At 38.5% G+C, this 24,028-nt stretch overlaps 1 protein-coding gene across 12 annotated transcripts in view; it reads left to right on the top strand.

Annotated features, from left to right (window-relative positions):
• Positions 1–24,028, top strand: part of fgd4a (FYVE, RhoGEF and PH domain containing 4a) — a 66,776-nt gene that overhangs the window by 24,462 nt on the left and 18,286 nt on the right. For 6 of the 12 annotated variants that reach the window (XM_026927082.3, XM_026927085.3, XM_026927086.3 and 3 more), the window contains exons 2-4: positions 7,159–7,245; positions 20,361–20,498; positions 22,417–22,603. In XM_026927082.3, coding sequence (XP_026782883.3) covers positions 7,159–7,245; positions 20,361–20,498; positions 22,417–22,603 — 412 coding nt within the window. Of the gene's footprint in view, positions 1–1,698; positions 2,103–7,158; positions 7,246–14,691; positions 14,802–20,360; positions 20,499–22,416; positions 22,604–22,623; positions 23,829–24,028 lie in introns of those variants that run through there. The other 6 variants (XM_053235108.1, XM_053235111.1, XM_026927084.3 and 3 more) reach the window with 5 other exon arrangements.

Raw genomic sequence — 24,028 nt, 5'->3', positions numbered from 1 at the left:
CTAACCTGCTGGACCCTACAGTGGCTTCTTCAACTGTTTGACTGTTTGGAGTATCACCAGCTTGTGATACAGAAAAAGTATCAATAACTAAACAAACCATTTATTGGAAACAGTGACATTAATTCCAGAAAGTATGAAGCACATCTGAGACGCTCAGTCAGGAACTAATATAATTTATATAACTAATATGTTTGGTGAGCAAAATAAGAGCTGAAATATAACAAAAGTCTGTCATAAAATGACTTTATAAAACATACCATTCTTGGCACTGCAGTTCTTTTGGCAGAATTCTGAGTAAAGTTTCACTTAATGTGTCAGCAAAGTGCAGGAAATACTGTGATGCTCTTTCCTGAAGGATGTACAAAGTACAGGTTCTGCTTTGCAGCATGTTCCTGGCCAGTGGATGCAGTTGGCTCTGAGACAGAACGGTCTCTTCAGTGTTCTCTGAGCAGTACTGTTTATAAAGAGTATAAAATTACTAGTGTGACATCATTTTTTCCATTCTGCACTACTGTTCTTATTGCAATATAGCACTTCATTATTGATATTTTGCTGTAGAAGATAAAAAAATAGTACATTTAAGGCTTTTTTTTTTAGCTGTTATCGTGAGAATAAACATTAAGCTCTGCTATTAGGCTGTAACATGCATTTCCTGTAAACGACATGTAGTGTGAAAATGAGTAGACATGTGAGGCCTGTGGGCAGTGGACAAAACTGCAAACCTAAATGTTTTTTTTTTTTTTGTCAGGTTTTGTATGCAGTAGAGAGAGAGAGAAAGAAAGAAAGACAGAAACAAACAAATGAAAGAAACAAAGCTCAGTGCCCTGCATCCCGGCCCTGTTCACAAATGCTCTCACATGAAAAAGTCAGAAAGAAAGGCAGAAGGGAACACATGCAGACAAACACACTTAGAGCCATGACATGCTGCTGAGCTGGAAGTTGGGCAGCCTGCACTTTTTTCCTGTCAGTACATGAATGAACGAACAAAAGAAAGAAAGGAAGAGTGAAATGAAAGAGAAAAATGAAACAAACCAAGTTCAGCAACTTGCATCTCGTGCCTGTCCCTGAGAAAAAGAAAGATGGAAGGAAAGAAACATGCACACAAACACACGTAGAGCAGTGACGTGCTGCTGAGCTGGAGGTTGGGCGGCCTGCATCTTGTTCCTGTCCAAGAAACAAACAAACAAACAAACAAAGAAGTTTGGCAACCTGCATACCATTCCTGTCCATAACACACTCACCTGTGAGAGAAAGTAAGCAAGTAAGTAGGTTTCCTAATGAGGACCAGCCAAATGTTCCCACAAGGTCAAAAATGTCATGTATTCCTGTCTTTTTGGGGACATAGGCACACACTCATGCATATACACATGTGCACACACACACACACACACATGCACACACACACACAGAGAGACTTGCCAAGAATTCACAGAGGGTTACATTAGTTCGTTATAAATTGTTTTTTTGACTCATTGTGGTTGATCATAGGTGTGGCATTATTGGTGGGGCATAATATACTATTATTTTAAATTTTTACTGGATTTCAATTTGTTACCTCCTTCTTCTCATTATACACTCTTAGAAATAAATGATTCAATAGAAGAAATATTATTCTTTCCCTATAATATCCCTTTTAATTGATAGATCTTTAACCATTCTGGCACCTTTATTTTTAAAAGTCAATGTAAATGAGATGTTGAACCTCAGATATAATTACTGTGTTCTTGGAAATAAAAAATAATAATGATTTGTAGTTCCCTAACTGTGTAGAAAGTTCAGTAATAGTAATCATTTGCAGTGCATTATTGATGTAAACTATAATGTTGTCGTGTGATTGAGAGTCAGCAATAACCTTGCTTCACTCGTGACATCAGCACTGGGAGGAGAAATATACAGAATGTACTGGTAGACACACATGAGCTTAAACACTTTGAGGAAAACAGTGTAGCTGCTCTGTGGGGGCTAAAAGTGTGTGTTGTAAAGCTTTTGCAAGATATACACAACTTCCTCACATCACTTGAGCTGAGTCGTTCAGATGGCTAAGCGTCTGAGAGGGGACCTAAGAAGGCAAACCAAGCTGCAAGGGACAAAAAACAGAGCAGGTACTTCAGCCTTTTAGTGTGAGTTACATGTAGTTACACAGTAACTTGTAAGCAGAAGTTTGATTGTTTGCTGAAGTACTGTATGCAGAAGTGTGTCTGATATCGTTGTGTTAGGTTGTTTAAATGAAGGTTAAGGTTGATTTCTTGCTTAAATCTAATGCATGCATGTAATGTATAATATACACCTGTACCCTTGCACATTAATGGCATTGTCTAATCAGCAAATCATGTGGCAGCAGCACAATGCATAAAACCGTACAGATACTGCTCAGGACATTCAGTTCATCAGTTGGTAACATCAGAACGGGGAAAAAATGTGATCTCAGTGACTTTGACCGTGTTGATGGTTCCAGATGAGCTGGTTTGACTATTTCAGAACCCTGCTGATTTTCCAAGATTATCAAGTACAGCAGTCTCTAGAGTTGACAGAGAATGATGCGATAATCAAAAAATATCCGGTTAGCAGCAGATCTACGGCTATAAATGTTGATGTGTAGGCCAGAGGATAATGTTCATACTGTTTTGAATTAACAGGAAGTCAACTCAAAGTCACTCAAATAAGCACTGTTTACAGCTGTGGTGTGCAGAAAAGCATCTCAGAACGCACAACACTGCTTGAGATACTGCTCAGGATGTTCAGTTAATCGGTTAATAACATCAGAACGGGGGAATAGATGTGACTTCCACCATGTCGTTGTTGATGGTGCCAGATGAGCTGGTTTGAGTATTTCAAAAACCTGCTGATTTTCCAGGATTTTCAAGCAATAACGCAATAAGCAAAAAACATCCAATGAGCAGCAGTTCTATGGCTGTAAATGTTGATGAAAGAGGCCAGAGGAAAATGATCATACTGTTTTCAACTAACAGGAAGTCTACAGTAACTCAAATAAGCACTGTTTACAACTGTGGTGTGCGGAAAAGCATCTCAAAATGATGCTACAGGCTACAACAACAGAAGACCACACCGGGTTCCACTCATGTCAGCTAAGAACAGGAATGTGAGGCTACATTGGGCACTGGCTCATCAAAAGCTGATGTTTTTCTAATCTGCAACTGTCCAGTTTCAGTGAGCCTGTGCCCAGGGGTAGGGGTACAGGTGGTACAGGTGTTCCTACTATGCTTTTCTGTGTATAATATATATCTAGTGTCACACTTTTCCAAAACAAGTGTTTTTTTGTTTTTTTTTAATTCGTAACGCTTATCTTCATGTATGATGCACCATTTGCGTAACTGCATTGTGTTGTTGCCATAAATAATTTAGCGTCAGTTTAAAATAGAGGCTTGTCTAGCCCTTAAGAACATTCAACATTCATAAGAGCACATTTCACTTCTGACCACTGATGATATATTTTGCTTACAGCAGTTCATTGTTCTCTTAACCACAGCATGTGCATAAACTCTGCCACAGGTCTTCTGCTCCCCACACCCAAGCGTTTGACGTTAAAAAGCTAAACCACACAGGACTGAGCGCCACTAACACTATGATGTTCGTGTCATTGGCTTTGTTTCTCTCACACTGTTGTGTTGAAACTGAGATATGACAATATTTTCTCACTAATTTCCCTCCGATACCTCTTTGTCCCCAGCTGCCATGGAAACACAGATCCATGGTTACCGTGTCCCTGCCCCTTCGTTGTGTTTGTAACACACTGCAGTGTGGATGTCCAGAATGACACAGTGTTGAAGTTAACTTGCTTCACTGAGTCATGAGCTCAGACATATAAAGCTACACCCAGACAGAGGCTCTCATTTTTCATTCGTACATTGTTGGTATCCTTTTTGTCCTGTTCAGGGTCGCTGTGGATCCCAAGCCTATCCCAGGAACACTGGGTGGGAATAGACCCTGGGTGTAATGTCAGTCCACCGCATGACATCATGCACACGTACATTCACACTTATGGGCAAATTGCATGCATTTCTCATTCATCTCTATTCATTTAGGCTTGTGAGGTCATATTTACTTAGAAAAGATTTTTCTGTTTCGTTTTTTTTTTTCTTCTTTTTTTTCTTCCATTCAATGTGCATGTGTGTGTAAACACCAGACTGTGTCAGGAGAACTGCAGATGGTAGTGTAGTCTCACAGATGAGGAACCACACACACATATGCTCCCTCTGTTTAAACATTCATTCTGTTAATAAAAGCCTGATTTACAGGTGGATTTTTCCACCCATGTACATTGTAGAGGTGTGTGTGTGTGCGTGTGCGTGCACATGTGCATGTGTATCCCCATGAGGACAGGAATATCTTTCGGCTTTGACCTTGTGGGGACATTTGGGTGGGCCCCAGTTTTTTAATACAAAAAATGCAGCTTTTATTCGAGACTTACAGATTCCTCATGCAAGCTCGCTAGTACATGGACTAAGAATATCCTTGTGCTAAAACCCTGTTAGCGAAGGTTAGCATGGTATGAAAAAAATAAAAAAACAGAAAAGAGAGCCAAAGTGTTTCATTTTGGTTACTGAGTTTTAGGTTAGGGTTAGGTTTAGGTGTAGATTGGTGTAGAATTCATTAGCTACATTAATAATTATGTAAATGGAAGGTCCTTTCAATGGTGTGTGTGTGTGTGTGTTTTCTGTCTTCCTTGTCTCTAATCCTTTATATACACATTAAATTAAAATGAGAGTAGGATAGCTCTGAAGCCAGACTGTCACAGACATCACAGCGAATTTAATTAGTGATAGAGAATCTCTGGAGAGCTCTTAGTTCCACAAAATTCTGGATTAGCTTTGCTGTGCAGCCAACTTCATTATTGTGCAGGTTTACACATAATCTGTCCATCCTGCATTCTTGCAATACTTAATCCTGCAGGCAGTACACATACTTATCTATGTGTACTCATCACCCCCTCTCTCTCTCTCTCTCTCTCTCTGTCTCTTTGTCTCTAACCCCCATCCCCCATAACAGTTATATTACATCATCTTAGGAAATACACTGTATGGCCAAAAGTAAGTCGACAACTGACCAACACACCCATGTGTGGGGCTTCCCCAAACTACCACAAAGTTGGAAGCACACACTTGCCTATAATATATTTGTATGACGTAGCATTACAATTTCCCTTCACTGGAACTGAGAGGCCCAATCTGTTCCAGCATGGAAGAACTAGCATGGCCTGCACAGAGCCCTGACCTCAACCCCACTGAATAATTCATTTGGAATGATTTGGAAGAGATATTATAACAGCAAAGGGGGACTAAATCTGGAATGGGATGTTCAAAAAGCACATATGGGTGTGTTGGTCAGGTGCCCACATACTTTTGGCCATATAGTATATCTGTTCATGGTTTACATAACATTCTGCTTTAGGAAATAAGCTTTCCAGTGACGCTTGGTTTAATTTGTAATTTATTCAATAGTAATTTTGCTTCCCCTTTTCTTGATGGGGTCACAGTGGCAACAGGTTGAGCAGGTCAGTCCAGACTTCTCTATCCCTGACCACAGATTCCAGTTCCTCCTGGGGAATCCCCAGACAAGCCAACTGTGAACTTCTCCACTGGGTCCTGGGTCTTCGCCGTGGTCTCTGTCCTCTGCTTGATACAGCTCTAGCAGGGGTCAATTGTGAGGCACTACTGGCCTTATTCTTTCGGTCACTACCCACAGTTCGTGGCCATATGTGATAAGGATAACTTCGTTTGAAAACTGAGCTCCTGCTTCACCACCTCAGTCTGCTACAGCGACTGTCACACTGCTGCTGACTGCTGACCCAATCAGTTTGTCAATGTCACACTCTTTTTCCATCATTTTTGAATAGATACCATACTTAAAATTCTCTATGAGCACCTGCTCCCCCTTCTCCAAGAATACTCTGAACTGCTATTTGGTGCATATGGACAAATAGTTTTCCTTCCTGAGACTTATGTACACAACCCTTTTGTCCAATGGGAAAAATTCCAGCTAGGCCCTCAGCCTCGGACTGGTGAGTTTCCCCTCGACCACCTGTGGGCGCTCTGGAGTGGGAGAGAGACCACCAATCGAGAAGATTGGTACAAGTATATCTAGTCCATCGCTTTCGATCTTACACACTACCTCTTACACACTAACACACTAGGCTCTTCCTTGCCAGCCACTTGACATTTCACATTCCCAAAGCCAGTTTCCATTGCAAAGGTCCAGTCCACATAAGACGATCCATCACATGTCTGCCACTGACTGCCATTGCACTGGATTCCCACCCTTCATGTTGCCATTTTGGACTGAGCCCTACTGGGTTCCATGGGTGGTCAGTCACCTGCAGACACCAGCCTCCGGGCCTGACTTTAGGGGTGGGTCCCTGTGCTTCTGGCTTCATGTTCAGTATATCTGCTGTTAGGAACCTGCACTGTATGCCCAGCAGAATGCCTTTTGAGATTCAATCACAGAAAAGTGTGACTCAAATAATGCTTGGTGAAAATAAACTAATTGGATATATCCTCCACTTTTAGAACACATATGCTTTTTTATAGATAATTTGTAAATCGATATTTAATTAAAATATGTAACAATGAAGTAATGCCATAAATGACTTTCATTTATTCAAAACTTGTTTGTACATCAAGTGAGACAAGGGTAATTTTAACAATTCAAGTGACATTTGTTCTGACAGCCATAATGAAAATACATTATTTTTTTCTTAATGGATGAAAAAGGTGTTATGTTTTAAAAGCTGCAAGTGGTTACAATATAAAACATTACAGTGTGTGCTGGAGAAAAAAATGAATGCATCAAGATAAAAAAAGAGTCTTTAATCACATCTTGACACTCTGACTCAAAATCAAGTTGAATCACAAGGTCCATAGAGATTCCTGACCCTAGTCCCCATATTTACCCCAGTTTACTGCTCCATAAGAAAAAGAAGTGCTAAAAGCTCCTCAACTCTGATTTTATTCTGGTGTGTGTGTGTGTGTGTGTGTGTGCGTGTGTGTGTGTTCGTGTTCTTGAATGTCTCAAGTTTAACCAATTGCACCACGAAATAACCACCAAATTGTAATGTACTGAAGTTCCTTATTTTCTTTCAGGTTCTGGGAATAACAGATTAGTAATTAGATCAGATTAAATCAGATTCGATGTCTGTTACAGAGAAAGCAAGCAAGGCGAGCTGCTTCCCCTCCAAATCCCTTGATGAAGAGGAGGCTTGTGTGGGAGTGAAGATTGCTGAGGCACAAGGTAAACATCTAATGCTTCTGTCTCTCTCATCTTTCTCCTTTCTTATTAATACCTCTCCATGAAGTGTTTATTACAAAGCATTTTAAAAATGTCGTAAATAAAATACTTGATTTTCTTTAGAAAGAATCTGCATCCATGAACAAACCCATTTTGCATAGAAGCTCTGCATTTTAACATCAGACCACACCGCTGTGAGTTATCACTCAAAATTATGCCAAAAGAGTCTTCTTTTTTCCTGCTAATAAAAAGATGAGCCAGTCAACAGATGAATCTGGAATGGCTGACAGTTAAGGAGGTGTTTTGAACTGTCCCGTTGATGTCCCCCCCCCGTCTCACATTAGTAATGTTTGGCTCGTCTCGATTTTCTCGCCTGAAAGATGTGGTGGCCTTGGTTTTGGAGAGTAAATGGAGAGATTGTTTTCAGTTCATTAATATTTAATGAAATCTATCAATGTGCAGTATGTTTGACTTGGCTAACAATAGCATAACTATCATTTTTAGTGGTGCCACAGAAAATTTTTGGTTAAAAATTGATCAGAAACAACACTTTTTTAAATATTAATTTTAATAGTATTGATAAAATAAAATATACAAAAATGACAAATATACAGAGTGTTACAGTAACCATCAGGCGCTTGAGGGGTGGGGGTAGGGGGAGTTCTAGTTTTAGGGTAAGATGCAGACGCTACAAAAGTTTACATGCACACTTCTTATTAATTAAAGAGGGAAAGTGGGCATGTAAACTTTTGTCTACAACTTAACTAGCACAAAAGAGAGGCAGGTGGTTCCACCTGGTGATTACCGTAAAACCCTGTGTATACTCACACTCCAGTATCTAACTTAGACTTGTAAAAGGACTAGAACCCCCAAATCTCCAGCACGACTATGAATTATTCCTCTTCGGGATTGGCAGGTCTGCAAATCATTCTTTTACATAAACTTATATTAAATAATTATTTTGTTTTATTATATTTAATTTCTTACTGAAAATGTCAGTAGTAGCAAACATTTTCTCATGAAGAACCATTACATTAAGCCAAGTGTTTGATGATAGTATGTTCTGGCACCCTGAATCGAAATCTAATTGAATCACAAGGTGATTTGAGATTCCCGACACTAAACCAACTTCATGCTAAACGTTTTTTTACTATAGATAGCAGCTCATTTATGTACTTCAGCTGTTTTAATCTATAAGCAAGCTCGAATCGCTGACTGAAAAGAGATGTTTGGCCTGTTCCATACAGCTGTCACATGCTCACTGAAGAGTTTGTATTTGCATTCTGATATGTGACTCACGAGTGCTTTATAGCCTTGCATTGAATGTGAACTTCCTCTGTCGATGACTCCAAAGTGATTTATTCAGTTTGTATCACATCACAGTGTGATGCCCTTGTAAAGAATGTACTCTAGTTTATATAACATACACTGTGTATGCAGAAGGTTACTGGTAGCAAGACACATTACATATTCAGGTCAAATACTGAAGATGCTTTTCACATTACACAGGCGTGTTCCGTACATTCCTGTCACATTTGCCAAATCATCTTAATCAGGGCTGAATTTAAATTATCTTGTGGACCACAATTGAATTGGCAGATTTGGGGAGAAAAAAGGGGGTGGCCCAATAGGGGGCAAACTGTAGGCCATAACTCAGGGCCATAAACTCAAAATATGCTAATTCTTCATTAGTAAGTTAAGAATTTGCCTCTGTTACCATGTTGCTTTCCGTAAGAACTATTTTTGGGGGTTTCACAGTAATGGGGTGAATACTTATGCAATCACAACTTATGTTTTTTTTTTTAATTTGTAAACAATTTTGCAAACTATATTGATTTTCCCTCCCCATCTTCAATATTATTGCCTATTTTGTGTAGAATCATGACATATAATCCCAAATGAGCCATTTTAGCTCCAGGTTGTAACACTACAAGATGTGGGGAAGCTCAAGGGGGGTGAAAACTTATGCAAGGCTTTGTATACACACACACACACACACACACACACATAAAATTTGGAACGAAACTGATTTTTTTGGTAAGCCCCAGCTGACCTTGGACTAATGCTGCATTCGATTGAAAAAGGTCTTAATGCCGACCTCTGACTAAGAGAAAAAACTAAGAAAACGCCACTCAACTCCTAATTCCTACTTGGAAACTCAGGATGGTCTCCTCTACGCCGAGTTCAGCAAGTGATGTCAAATCAACATGGCTGCTCAAGCATCAGCAGTAAACAAAGTAGCACGTCATTACTTTTAAATGAGTTATATATAAGATATATTTATATGAGTGTATATAAGTATTTGCTTTACAATCAACATACAGACGTATTTGCTTGTTAAATCTAGATCACTGACTATGCAGTTCGCTGTTTAGAGGAGGTAAATATACCTCTCTTATTTACCCCACTTTGTAGCTCAAACACAGGGAGGTCAAAAATGATGTAATTCTGAGTTCTGACTTCCCGCTTCCAAGGTAAGTCGAGTGCAGCATAAGTATGAGGTCACCCAGTACCAAAAATGAATTTGACACCCTTGATCTAATTCATTCTTCCACCTTCCAACAAACACACTCATCACGAGAGTCTAAAATTATTCCTGATGCTCACAACATAAAACATTTAAACATTCGTTGTAGCTCATTTTATATTGCACACTTCTGAAATATCAACATTGCAAATGCCAGCATTGCAATAACATGAACAAACCATATATTGTGTATTCGGTAAAACAGTCTCTGGATAGTCCACTTCAGAGACTCTAAACTGTCATGAACTGTCATCAGCTGATGCCCAACGATGTCAAAGGATGTTTATCTGTCTTTTAGCAACATCATATAAAGAATCAGTAGAGTCCACATGAAGTGAAATTGAAATTTGATAGGGATAAGGGCAAGTTTATGGTCTAGGGATGATCTGTTAAACATCAAGAGTTATAAATAGCACTATCCAAATAGAAAGAGACAATTTGATATTCTACAGTTTATCTAAACTTTAACAACCATAAATTGTTACAGTGTTGTTTAGAATCAGTCAATAGGCTGGTCAAAGAAGTGTCTATAGTGGACTGTCCAAATAAAGTGTAAGTTGATTTGGTATGGAAATAGAACTGGTGGGAAAGCGTAGTGTCAGATAAGGTCATGCTGGTTTCATTTCTATTACCAGATTTTAATAGCGTTCCCAAACTGCATTCCGGCTGCATTCCCACTGCATTCCCAAAGCAGTCTGACAGAAGAGTCAGTTTGGCAGTGTTATACATGGGTTTGGTACCAAGCGAATAAAGTAGCCAAGCAGCTGTGAACTACTTAGTTTTTTCTTCTTTGTCAGAGAGCAGAGAACTAAGTCATGAACTAACAGTAGTTATAGTATAGTATATAGTATTATAGTAGTTTATAGTGCTCAGTGCTCGCAGAACTGAAGTGCTCTCATATGTGACAATCATTTTACACACTCGCCTCACTGCTCCATGCTGGTGAATACCTTTGTGAGCACCCAATTCACAGCACCTTATGCTCCTGTGTATTTTTGATAATACTGATACATTTTTTAATGTTAAGTATTTTTAGGCTACATAAGACCATATGATGCTTTTTGTATAGTCTAGGCATGATATCAGTCTACTGCAATGACATACATAGGGCTGTAAAAGGTTGGAAACCTCTAATCTAAAAGTCTCTGAAAGGGTATCGCTTGTTGGTTGAAGTTTTGTAGTTTTATTGCCAAGTTTTACTAAGATTAGATCAGGTGTGAAGTGAAGGATGTGTGAATTAGATTAGTGGTATTCTGTCAGTGGCTTTTGTTTATGATAAAGCATAATGCAACCCATACTAGAAGTGAACATCGGGACTGGGATCCTGCGGGACCCAACAGAACGTAGGCAGTCAGATATGAAGCTCGTGGGATAAAGAAAAGGCCATGTTGGTGACAAAGGGAATGCACTGAGTGCTCACACGGCACTGCACGTGGCATTTACCCTGGATTGGGTCGCTGTTGTTTAAATGACTTATTTGTTTAGACTTTGGGAAATAGAACCGTCTAAATTTGTTAGAAAATACTGTTGGCGAAAGGGTTAGCAAATGTTTTGGGTGACATTTGTATTTAAATTAGTTACTAGTACATTCATGTGTACAGTTGATCTATGCAGTGTAATGTTCATCAGCCAGTGAGAATAAACAGATGTGACATATTTGATTGACATTAAATTGACAACTCGTCCATTATGATAAGGACCAAGAAACACAAAAATAATAAGGGAAATGAATAGAGATTAAATAAAACCAGAATAATAACTAAGCTAATATGAAAATTATCTCAGTTTTCTGTATGTTTGTTTTTCTTATTTAACTCCATCATTTAGAAATAAAATAATTCATTCTTTTATTTCTGTTTTATTTTGTCAAACTGGTCCATCATCCTGTAACTCTCACACTGGTGTCTTACAGAGATCTAAAGTCTGTCTCTGGGTAATGACTAGTAGATCACTCACTTCCTTGTTCTTAGTCATACTGAAAATGCAAGTGCAGAATGGACTGCACACACAAGCACATGCATGTATCATATGAATTCTGTTTTGTGGCATTTTATACAACCTATAATGTTCAACTCAAAGGTAGATTTTGTGATATTTGTGGTTCAGACATTTGAGTGGTACAGGTGGTTATTTAAGCGTCATAGCAATCACTAAGAGTAAGATCTTCATGAAGGAAATGAGTGAATAGAAGTGCATATGTAAGTGTCAGTGCTCAGTTTTAATTATAGAGCTCAGGTTTCCTGAGCAGTAGACAAGTGTTATCAACATCACTGACATACCATTAGTACATGTTAAATTAGCCAAGTCGTTGTTGTAGATACTGTTCATATGGCAAGTTTGTGGTGAAAGTTTGTGCTACTTTTTTTAGTGCTACTTTTTACTTCAGCATGCTGTATGTGTGTGCGCGTGTGTGTGCATGTGTGTGCGTGTAAACATATATATATATACACATATAATCTGAACCATGATCACACAGTTTGGTCATAAGTGGTAATATGGGATGTTTGCATGGCTAGATTTGTGCACAGGTGGGGGTTTTGCTGTTAACCAGTTGTAGGCACTCAAAATAAGAACAGAAACACAACAAACCTAAAGTCCTACCTATTAAAATTAGATTAATGCAAATCAGATCAAAATGTCAACCAAAACATTTGTTTATTACAGGTTTGTGTACACAGTGTTTCAATGAGACGAAAGATTAACGCTTATTGGACAACAGGCTTTTAATATGTCGTTTGAGTCCTGCCCAGATGCACGGCTTCACTGGGAGTGGGTGGTGTGGGTGGGTGTGTTTCTGCACTTATTGAGCAGTGCGATCTTCGTTTGCTCCACCTGTACGCATGGCTTTACCTTATAATGATTGTTAGACCTCTCAAAGGGGTGGAACCTCATAACCAGCTGCCAATCACAGAAACGGGAATAAACATGACTGACATCTCAAACTTAAACGTAGCTGTGCCAGTTGGAGCCTGCAGTAGTGGTGTAATTTGTAAATATTGAAAATAAACTGTAAGTATATTTTCAGCGTTTTGAGTGTTATTTTTTTCGCACGGGCCGAATGAAACGAGGGTGCAGGCCTTGTGTTTGACTCATGTGCCATGATGCTTCCTCCTGATTAGCTTACCTTTTTGGACTATTAAGTAAGCATGCTTCGAGACCGTTAGGGCTCTCACTCGCAAACTTCATGCTCTGTATGCTACCAACTCTGGTGCTGCTGTCTAGTGTGTAGGAAGAGGTAGAGCTCACAATGAATATTAAATGAAAATATCGCAATACACCTCAGAGAAGATATATATTTGTTCAACATTCCTGTTCTTGGCTGACAGGAGTGGAACTCAATGTAGTCTTCTGCTGTTGTATCCATACACTTCAATTTTTTGACATATTGTGCATTCGGAGATGTTTTTCTGTTCACTATAGATGTAAAGAGTAATTACTTGAGTTACAGTGGCCTTCCTGTCAGCTGTAAACAGTCTGGCCATTCTCCTCTGACCTCTCTCATCAACAAGGCATTTCTGCCCACAGAACTCTCACTCACTGGATGTTGTATGTTTTTCATACAATTCTTTTTAAACTCTAGAGGCAACTGTGAGTGAAATTCCCAGGAGACCAGCAGTTTCTGAAATACTCAAACCAGCCCATCTGGCACCAACAATAATGCCATGATCGGAGTCACTGAGATCACTTTTTTTTTTTTTTTCCTCCATTTTGATGTTTGATTTGAACACTACCTGAAGCTCTGGACCTCTACAGTTGAGCTCAAAAGTTTACATCCCCCTTTCAGAATCTGCAAAATGTAAATTATTTTACCAAAATAAGAGGGATTATACAAAACGTATGTTATTGTTTATTTAGTGCTGACCTGAATAAGATAGTGCTTCACATAAAAGATGTTTACATATAGTCCACAAGAGAAAATAATAGTTTCATGATTGGCTGATTAGATAATTGCATGAATGTGTTCCTAATAAAGTCCCTGTATAGGTTTGTATTAAAATGAGTTACCTACTTCGTATGGTAGCAAAGTCAAAAGCTCTTTTTTTTTTTTTTTTTTTTTTTTTTTTTTTTTTAACCCCTAACCTAATTCCAACTGAAATCAGTACATGACAAACAACCTCTCTGTGACTGCTCCTATTTCATGACAGATCATGCCTCTGTCAAGTCAAGCGGCTTTATTGTCACGTTTCATAGTACACAGTGAAACGAAACAACGTTCCTCCAGGACCACGGTGCTACGTAAAACAACACAGAACTACATGAGACTAAACATTACTACATAAAGTGCACGTGCAAACGTGTGACAGTACAATAGCTAGTAAAACAGGACAATAGATGCAGTAAGAGAGAGTGCAGCGCCGACCAGTACACAGTTCTAGTATGAACGTGACAGATATAACATTAGTGCAAAGGATAACAATATAATAAAGAAACACTGTGAATATAAACATGACATACTATGACATAGTATTCAGCAGATAAGCTTATACCATATATGGACATAGCACTTATTGGGGTAGCGGCCAGGTAGAGAGTATAGAAGTGACAAGAAATTAAATACAATGTTTTTAACTTTGTAGTTTTTAACATCGAAGTACAGTAGCAGCAAAAAATGGGGGTAGTCAATACAGAAATGTGAAAATAAAATTTTATTTTATTTATTTTTTTTTATATATGGGCTGACATGTTATAGCTAATAGTTGTGTGTATTTTTCTCCTGAAACCAATGGCAACAATATTCAGTATGTATAATCAACTGTGTGGTTTTTATCAGATTTTGTAACTTACCTGTTGTAGAAATAAACAGGTTTTGGTGGATCATCAGCATTATGAGGCTTCACACCAGCAATGATTGCAAGACACACACCTCACTGAAGGAGGAGCTTTTCTTCAGTGGCCTTTTTTTTTTTTTTTTTTTTTTTTTGCCTCTTTTACTTCAGTCAGAGTGCAGTCTACACAGGGACAGGAAGGCTTGTGTGACAATTGCTGTTCTCCAAAGCCCTATTTTTTGGATCGTATCATTGTCTGCTCAGAGGTGAGTTTACTCTGACCTCTGTGTTGATTGCCTTTCCTCTTTCTCTGGAGTTCCACTTAATATCATGGAGCAAATTGAAAGGAGTACTGAAGTCTTAGTACAAACTCTACACAAACCTACACCGTATTCTATCTACTTTAATAGGAATTGCAGGATCGAGGATATTTTTGTGTAATTACAGTGATTCTCTGATGATTATGTCTATGATTTCTCTATTCTCTTTAAATATTACACTTTCATATGTTGAGCTAATGAGTGGTTCTTTCTAAGAATGCATGCATCCAGTGGATGTGAGAACTGACTGGCGGAAAAAAAATGTTCGTTTCGGCATGTGCTTTGTTGGAAAGCTATGCTTGTCCCCTTTTTTTTTTTTCCTGTCTATTTTGTCTTGTTCGTCTAGCTCAAACTATCTTGGGCCTCACTGCATGGTTAGATATCTGGCTGTTCATCAGTGTATAGCCACTACAGTTCCTCGTTTGCCTTTGACTCTAAAACCCTCTTCTTGAAGGTCTTTGTTTCGTACTTGCAAGATTTGTTGACTGCATCTGACAGTTCTGCATTCTGTTCAGTCTTGTGGTCATTTCCTTTTTCACAAAGACAGAGTAGGTGTCGTGATCTGTCCCACGCTTGTTAGGGTGTTACTTTTGTTCCACTTGCTCTAGTTAAATAGGCTTCCCTCTACCACAGCTATCAATAGTAAAAGTTTCCTCATAGCTGATAATAGAAAAAAAAACAAAAAACAAACACATGTTACAGTGTGACAGTGGTCCTGCTTATGTTTCACAGGTGAAGGCAGTTATTTATTTCCTGATTAAGGAGGGTTAGTTTTTAATCCAGGAAATGCTAACCTCAAATAATAGATTTTCTTCCTGGTGCAGGTGGATTTTCAATTCCCCCATAAGTCAGACACTAAGGCAACTCTTGACCATGTTTTCACAACTCTGAATGTTTCATTTTAAAGAAGTACTCAAGGTATTGAAGGCGGTCTGGTTGCCCCCTCAGACCATACGAAAGCGACAGCACGTATGATACGTAGTATGATAGCACGACAGCCAATCAGGGGAAGAGGTCCAGTAGAAGTGAGGAGAAGTACACCTCACAACAGAACTGTAGCAAAGGGGAATAGCAACAGTGCACATAGAATGAAACTAAGCTATGTCCGTTTTTTTTTTTTTTCTTTTCTTTTCACTGTTCCTCCGAGCACGTTTCACCTGCACATTCCCAGACTGAGGAAAGACAGGAGTGGGTTGCTATGGCAACACAGTCAGAAGCAAGGCCATGATTTGACGTTTACCCTCATAGACACACACACACATACACACACACACACACACACACACACACAAAATCACAATTGCACTCTCATCAGTCTCTGCAACCGTTACATTTTACACTATCAGACAATGAGAAGAATGAGGAAGAATGCTAGAGGAAACACTGGGGGTTGTAAGGATTATTTGCTTGAATAGTCCATGAAAACTTTTGTATCCATACACTTCATGCACATACACATCAGTAAAGACGTCTGGATGGCGAGAGTTGCATTTTTGTCTTGATGGACTGACTGTGTTGCAGACTAGAAGGTATTTACTGTGTGAGTGAATAGAAGGCATTGATGCTATGCGTCAGTCGCTATGCATCACTTGCAAATGATAAGAGGAAGTAATTTTTTTTGTGAAAGTAGCATTTGAGAGCATACAGCCTCAGCACTCTGTAAAAATTTTGTTTGTTTTTTTTGAGCCGTATTTCTCATAAAGAGGAATGCACAATTAGCAGTGGCTGTGATACTGATCATAATCTCAGTATTGGTCTGCACTTGTCGTTTGACACAGAAGTGCATGATCCATTTCCAAATGCCAGTTATAGTGATTGGTATTGAATTTTCAACACCTTCTGAATGATCAGATGGAATGATTGATTAGGAATGATTCATTTCCTATAACCGCGCGGCTCTGACAGTATCTCCGGCTGCAAGGTTTATGCAGGATAGTGGATGCGCCACATAATTTGAGCCTAACAATAAACACAGTATTGTTATTTAGCAAAGAAAAACATTTCTGTTAGTTACTAATCATTTCATTTGTGAATCTTTCTATAACGAGGTTATTTAACCTTCATACTCCAGCAATAGTGCCATGTAACAGTCAGAGGTAAAGCTCTTCCTTTAGTTTTCCAGATGTGTTTGCATTTTGCAGTTTATTATTAATATGTCTTATAAGCTTTGAGAGAGAGAAAGAGAGGCTGGTCGAGGCTGTTAAAATGTACGTGATAATCTAGCTTGTATAGCTGTGACATTAAATGTAGCTACAAACGGACAAAAAATATGCTGTTATTCTAATAAAAAAATGTGTAGTTGTTGTCAGATTGCTATGGTATAAGCTTCGCATCAGGGCCATATCGCACCAGCTCACTGTTTTTTGGGGGGTTTTTTCTCCCTTTTTTCCCTGCAACAGTGTTTCATTACTTATCTTTTGCGATGTTTCATTGTTCGTCTAATAAATAAAATCCAGCTTGATGATGAAAGAATCAAGCCGACATTAAAGTGTCATTCATTGCTCTCTACCACAATCTCCTAATGTGTTTGCAGCAGACTCAGCACCATCTTTCATGCCATGAAAAATGTCCTTGACCTGTTAGCAGTACCATGTGCAATGGAGAAGAAAAGTTCGAGAATGCAATAGAGCGGTGTTTTTGTACTGGGTAAACAGTTACATGCTTTATTTCTAGACATCTCTATGGCATAGAGATGGTTTTACTATCCACTGATTTTCCTAGCACATGCTAACACAGATACAAACACAGTCGATTATCAAACACTGAGACCAGCCTCAGTACTTAATCACATTTTTTTCCATTAGACACAAATACGTAGGAGCCTGTTTTGGCATGAAGCGTGGGACATCTGTATTTTTTTTTTTTTTTTTTTTTTTGTGAGAAAAGTAGCAATAAAAATAGCTCTGTGACTATGTGCTATTTTCCACTAACCGTTCCGTGATTAGAAAGATAAGAGCTATTTACATTCTTTAGTCCGCTGGTTTCCCAGCTCAGTCCTCAGAGCCCTAAATTCAGTCCACATTTTTGATCTCTCCAGGCTCCCTGTACCATGTTGACTGCAAAACCGAAGACAGGCTTGGAAAACATTGCAAAAGCTTTACACTTATGGAATCTTTCATGAGAATCACAAGATGTCTCCCACTATCACTATGATCTTGGTGTCAGCGAGTGATTTAAAAAAGAAAAGGGGGGGAGGCTTTTTGGCTCTTTTTAAATTTTATATATTCCTGACCCAACAGAAATTTAAGGAAGCAACAACGCCTTCACATTTGTGTCCATATAAGCGTGAATATATCAGATGACTTGTCACTTGATTTTCAGAGAGGAACGCGGTATGTGACACCACGCCTCAGTCACTTTCAGGGTTACTTTTCAGATCATTTTGTCAGATATGAGAAGTCTAGCAAGTCTGATGCTTGACAGGACTTCAAGTTTGAGTCACAGCCAGTTTCAAGGTCACTTTTCAGATGATCATGATACATATCAGACTCATGCTTTAACAATATAAATGCTTTGTTTCACCGGTACACGTACAAAACCAATTAGATCATATGATATGAAATTTGTATGAATTTTCATGGGTGATGGCTGGATTTTGTTTGATTTCATATAAATAAATTAGTAAGAAATAATACAAATGCTAACCCTGTCCATAACCTCAACTATAACCTTTGTAACTTGTTGTACATCTTGAGGTATGTGCTAGTGGGAGACCAAGTAAGGATCCTAGAAACATTTTCACACCATTCTTACAGAATAAAGCAGTCATGAATCAGCACCTAATTACTGAGGAATGGTGTGGGACCTGTTTGTGTTTGTCCCATGTCCTTTGCTGGTACATGTCTGAGCATATGCAGTTAGAAAAGGCATGGCACATTCTCAACCCACTTCTGTCTTTCCTCAAAACCTAAAATAACAAAAAGGACATTTTCAGCGAAGGTGTAATCTCTGAGCAGTTATTAACTGGTTTATGTTCCGCCTTTTGAGAAAGATTTAGACGAAGTGAAGCGCAGGGTTAGAGTGTCACACTGTAGTAGATTCTTGACGTTTAAGAATAAGCTATTAGACTCCACCTCCTTAATAATTTGCATGGAAAAATTCCAATAAGTATCACTTCCTGGGGAAAAAAAAACAAAACTCCACAATCTACAGAGAATCATGAGAACAGAATATTTAGCATGGCTAAAAAGAAGACGCTGTGCAAGAGTATAGTAGTAAGACAGTAAGGAAAAGTAACCATAGCTACTGTAAGATATGATGCTGGATCATTCTCAAGAACCATGTTGGAGCACTTGTGAAGATTTCTACTAAGTATCAGGACATTTTAGGCTTTGTCTGGAAATGGGTCTTTGGACTTAAATGGATCTTTGAATGATGACCTCAAACATGCATCCATATCAGCATAGAAACAGTTTTGAGATGTTTTGAAATGGCCATTTCAGTGCCAGGATGTGAACCCTTCTGAAATCCTGTAGTAAGAATTGAAGAGGTAATTTGACGTGCAAAAACCTGAGAATATAACAGATCTAAAATGTTCTGTTCATAGATCTGTTTATCCTCTCAAACACTGATGTGTATTATTTTGAAACCATTTTTTTTTTTGCATAAATGAATTCATTATTTAAAAGTTCTTGAATGTTTTTGAAAGAATGTTATGTTAAAGTTATTTATACCACAGTGGCTTTTAGAATTCTCGAATCTGATTGGTCAAAAGATGTCTTTCTAACAGCAGCTCTGACGGCAGTTATAGCTCCGAGGCAGAGCACAGGTCTATATTAATGTACTTGTTCTAATACATTATTGTTTCTATAGTAACATTTCATTTATAGGGACTTGGATGGCAGACGCTGCATATAAACTAAGCCTAACAATAAACAGAATTAAAAAACACATACTGATTTATATAACATTTATGGAAGGAGTCTCCAGTGTCGGCGCTTTGTAACTTAAGTTACAACTTACATAGTTACATTATAAAGTTTTAAGACACAGGACTTGGATTTTTGTACTTTTTCGGTAACAAGACAAGCTGCATTTTTTTTAAATGTATTTTTGTTTTATTGGAGAGGGAGTAGAGAAAAAGTACAATGTGTCATTCTATAATTAAAAAAAAATTATAATTGGCAAATCACTGTTGCTGTTGCAAGACATGTTGGTGTAGGCAAACAGTCACACCACCTAGTCGATTATTATTCTACGACAACCTGCCCAGTCATGTTTTATTCCTTACAAAACATCCCTATACTCTTAAGCTGAAAATATTCATAAATATTCAATCACTGAATCTGTTCTTTGTTTTAAATATATATATTTTTTCTCACTATCATGAAGAATGTCAGGTGCCTAGAGTTGACTGGGATTCAGTTTTCTAAGGATATGAATAAATCTGATAACTACTTCTCACCGCTAATATTGTTGCTGTCCCACTGAGTTTGTCTCATGAGCCTGCAGACAATAAAGCAAAATTTTTCTCTACTCCCCAATCCCTTTCTGTCTCTCTCTCAGATCTTGGCAGTAGGCCTGCAGATCGAGCCAGTCGAAATGAGAAGCCACGTCAGGGGAGCAGAGCAAGTGACAGAAGCTCGGCAAGAGTAAATGGAAAAGGCTCAAGACGCCAGCTTCCTCAGCGTATCAAACCACAAGGTAAAAATACACACACACTCTCATGTACCCACAGATACTGTCATTAACACAAGCCACGACCTGCACACACTGTATGCTTTACCACATTATTCTTTTAGTTCAATGCGTGCAAAGTTTATCTGAGCTATGACATCAGGAAAAAAAAAAGCATTATGTTCTACAGACATAATAATATAAAGATTATTCATGTGTCAATAAATGGTATACACCAGAGACAAAATACTGGAAATGCAAGACTAGACCAGGCACTGGGAATATAGAAATCTCATATCAATAAGTAGAAATAAAATGAAAAATTAAGTATTTTATTTATGCTGTATATTCCATACCTGGATGGTTTTGTAGCATTCACAATATAATTCGGTTATTGTTTATTCTTCACTGAACAGTGAATACACCAATAGTTAAGCACTACAGTTAATGAAGTTTCTTTGGCTCTTGAATGGAAAAAATCACAACATTTTCAGTGATGCACAGGTCACGTAGCAACAAGAGTGTTAAAAAAAAAAAATGGTGATCAGAATCACTTTTCAAAGAGGACAGCTGTTTCCTGTAGTGTGAATGTGGGTGGGAGTGTGTGGGAGTGTGTGGGTGGGTGTGGGTGGTTGGTTATGTGGTTGTGTGGGTGGGCGTGGGGTTTTTTAGTGTATTTCCTCGCTTAATGAGAGACAGTTCAGTTTAAATCAGATGTTCATATGACCGGAGGATTTATAGCGCTATTCTAGACAGTTGTCACATAGTGCTACACGACATATAAAAGCAATAAAGCAAATAGGCAGGGAATAACAACACATTACAGCACATTACAACATAACACACAGCCGTAAAGAAAGACATAGCGTGAACTATTTAAAACAAAAAACAGCACATCACCCAGTATAAGCTAGGTGAAAGCCATCTTGTAAGTGTTACTTAAAACCTGACTCAGAGTGTGCCGATCTTATGCTCAAAGGAAGATCATTCCAGAGTCTAAGCTCTGAAACACCAAACGCTCTATCTCCCTTAGTTCTTAATTTAAACCTTGGGGTGATCATCAGGGTGATCAATTTATGTGGGATTTGCGGCCACACAGAACACTGTAGGCAGTTATTTACAATGAAATGTTGTCATGTTTGATTTTGCTCTTAGTTGTTGAAAAATAAAATAAAGCGCTTAACTGCCGTGTAAATGAGGCTTACAAGCTCAGACTTTTGGTTTATCTTTTATTACTTTACTTTTCTGTCCAAAGCTTAGAATCAGTCACTGGGTTTTTGAAACAGAAACTAAAAACAGTTATGTGTAGAACATTGTCACAACACTGATGGAGTAGTGTGTGTGATGAGAAAAGTTTCTCAGTCTTGGTTGTTTATGGCTCTATATATAAAGCCGTGTAGAAGAGTATAGTGATGTATTCTGAGAACAGTGGATGTGGAATGGGGTTGCTAACTGAGGTTCATTACTAGGCACTAATTAAGGGCTTATTACTAGACACATAATGCTGTCATTAAAGTGGCCAATTAGCCATGTCAGTGGGCCTTGATTGCTAAAAAGCTTTGAATCTCGTACTAAGCAGGGCGAGGCAGTGTCCTTGAACTGAAGCGCTGTGTCTGGTGTTTGGTAAAGCATGAACAGAAATTGTGTTTGAACAGTGTTACCTAGTCAGAGGTAAGATAGGAAATGGTTAACCTGTTTTTAAAGTTCACAGACAAATGAACCAGTTTAAGTAGAGTTTAAAATGCACAGGATGAGTGCAGATAAGAGCTAAATTGACTGAAGCTCTTTTTCTCACGTTCAAGGCTCCCAAGGATAATAGAATATGACACAACAGTAGTGTGTTAGATAGCATTTTGGGTTAAGAGGTACTTTTTAATCCTGTTCTAAGTTTTAGTGGTATAAATGAACTATATAATATGTGTATTTCTCTGGTCCTGTACTATAGTGCCTCCTAAACCAGCACACCTCCAGACTCCGGTGACCGAGCTGTGTAAGCCGCTGGGCAGGAGCTCACCCTTTAGCTCCAAGATGGAGGAGGGCGGAGGAGGAGGAGGAGGAGGAGGAGGAGGGGGAGGAGGGGGAGGAGGAAAAGGCAGAGTGTCTGACCTCATCAGTCGCTTTGAGGAAAACAGGTACACATGCAAGGGGCAGTCTGTATGATGGCTACAGGATTTTCCGCTTGGTGGTCTCTTCCTGGTCTTTTGCTGCTTTTGGAAAGCTACAGAAATGCTGTTAGATGACTGGTAAAAAAAAAATAATAATAATTTGATGTTAAAACTAAGCACTTTGTAATACTTGGCAGTTGCATTTTCATATCCTCTAGTGTAGTACTTCTCAAAGACTTGTAACCAGGGAGTGTGTGATTTTGAAATTTGTTCCAGTGGTGGAACTCACAGCCCACCATTATCAAAGTTATTATATGGCCACGAACACTTATGCACCTGCTCCTTCATCCAGTCTGACAATCGTGTGGCAGCAGAATTATTGTCTGATTGGATAATTGCAGGAGTGAACAGGTATGTAGGTGTTCTTACGTTCAAAACGTTGCGATTCCCTGTTCTTGTGATGTTGGTATGCAGCAAGAAATAAAGTCCAAGACAATGCTGTCTGGGAAGAAAAAACAACATTAAATATTATTCTTTATCTTTATTATTATTATTATTATTAATATTTTATATATTTGTTCATCCCTGTCATCTGGCTCAAAAGCTGTCTGTGCAGACATTTCAGCCATATGGAGTTGATGATATTTACGTCACTGCTGTATGCTGTCAGATGACAGAAAACAGAAAATCTTTAATTCAGGTTCATGTTCCATGCCTGCAATCTTTTTATAGCATTGAGTATGTAATTTGGTTATTGCTTGTTCACCCGCCTGGACTGTTTTATTTATTTATTTGTTTGTTTGTTTGTTTGTTTGTTTGTTTAAATTATTATTTTTTTTTAATTGAATACATTAATTCAGTGTTATCAAAGATAGAGCATGTTACATGACCAGCCATATTATCGCTCTCTATTTAGTCTTATTGTGCTTTTTCCATTCAAACACAAACATTTTTAAAAGATAACAAGCACCAATTCATCATTACCTGAATGTCATCATTTAGGAAGAGCAGCCCTCTGCCGTAATGCGTCCTTGATTGCGTAACGAACAAAGAGGTAGACAGTGAAAATGTTTACCGTTAGTTTCAAGGATGTACAGGAAGACTTTATGAAAAAGTAGAAGTTGTGTGACTTCCAGTTGCTAGAAGTGGTTTCTCAACAGTGGTGTTAAAAAGAGAAGAGCCGAGATTTCGAATGGGCAGAAAGAGAGACCTGTAGAATTACTAAGATTTACCTTAGGAAGCCTAAACACTGGTAAGAATATATTTTTACTGTTTACTGCTGTTTTATATGCTGTGGCTCACTCAGACACAGTTTAGTGAGGCTAGACTGCACCCTGCTGGTGGAATTCAGCAACTAAATTATAGTCAAGTGTGTGTTATTTCATTCTTTTACTTTATGTACCGTAATCCTGCAAGTTTCCATCAGATATGATGCTCTAGGCTGTAGTACAT

This window comes from Pangasianodon hypophthalmus, chromosome 6, assembly GCF_027358585.1.
Source record: "Pangasianodon hypophthalmus isolate fPanHyp1 chromosome 6, fPanHyp1.pri, whole genome shotgun sequence".
Classification (NCBI taxonomy): Eukaryota; Metazoa; Chordata; class Actinopteri; order Siluriformes; family Pangasiidae; genus Pangasianodon; species Pangasianodon hypophthalmus.
The sequence above is the reverse complement of the archived record's forward strand: the minus strand, read 5'-3'. Positions and strand labels throughout refer to the sequence as shown.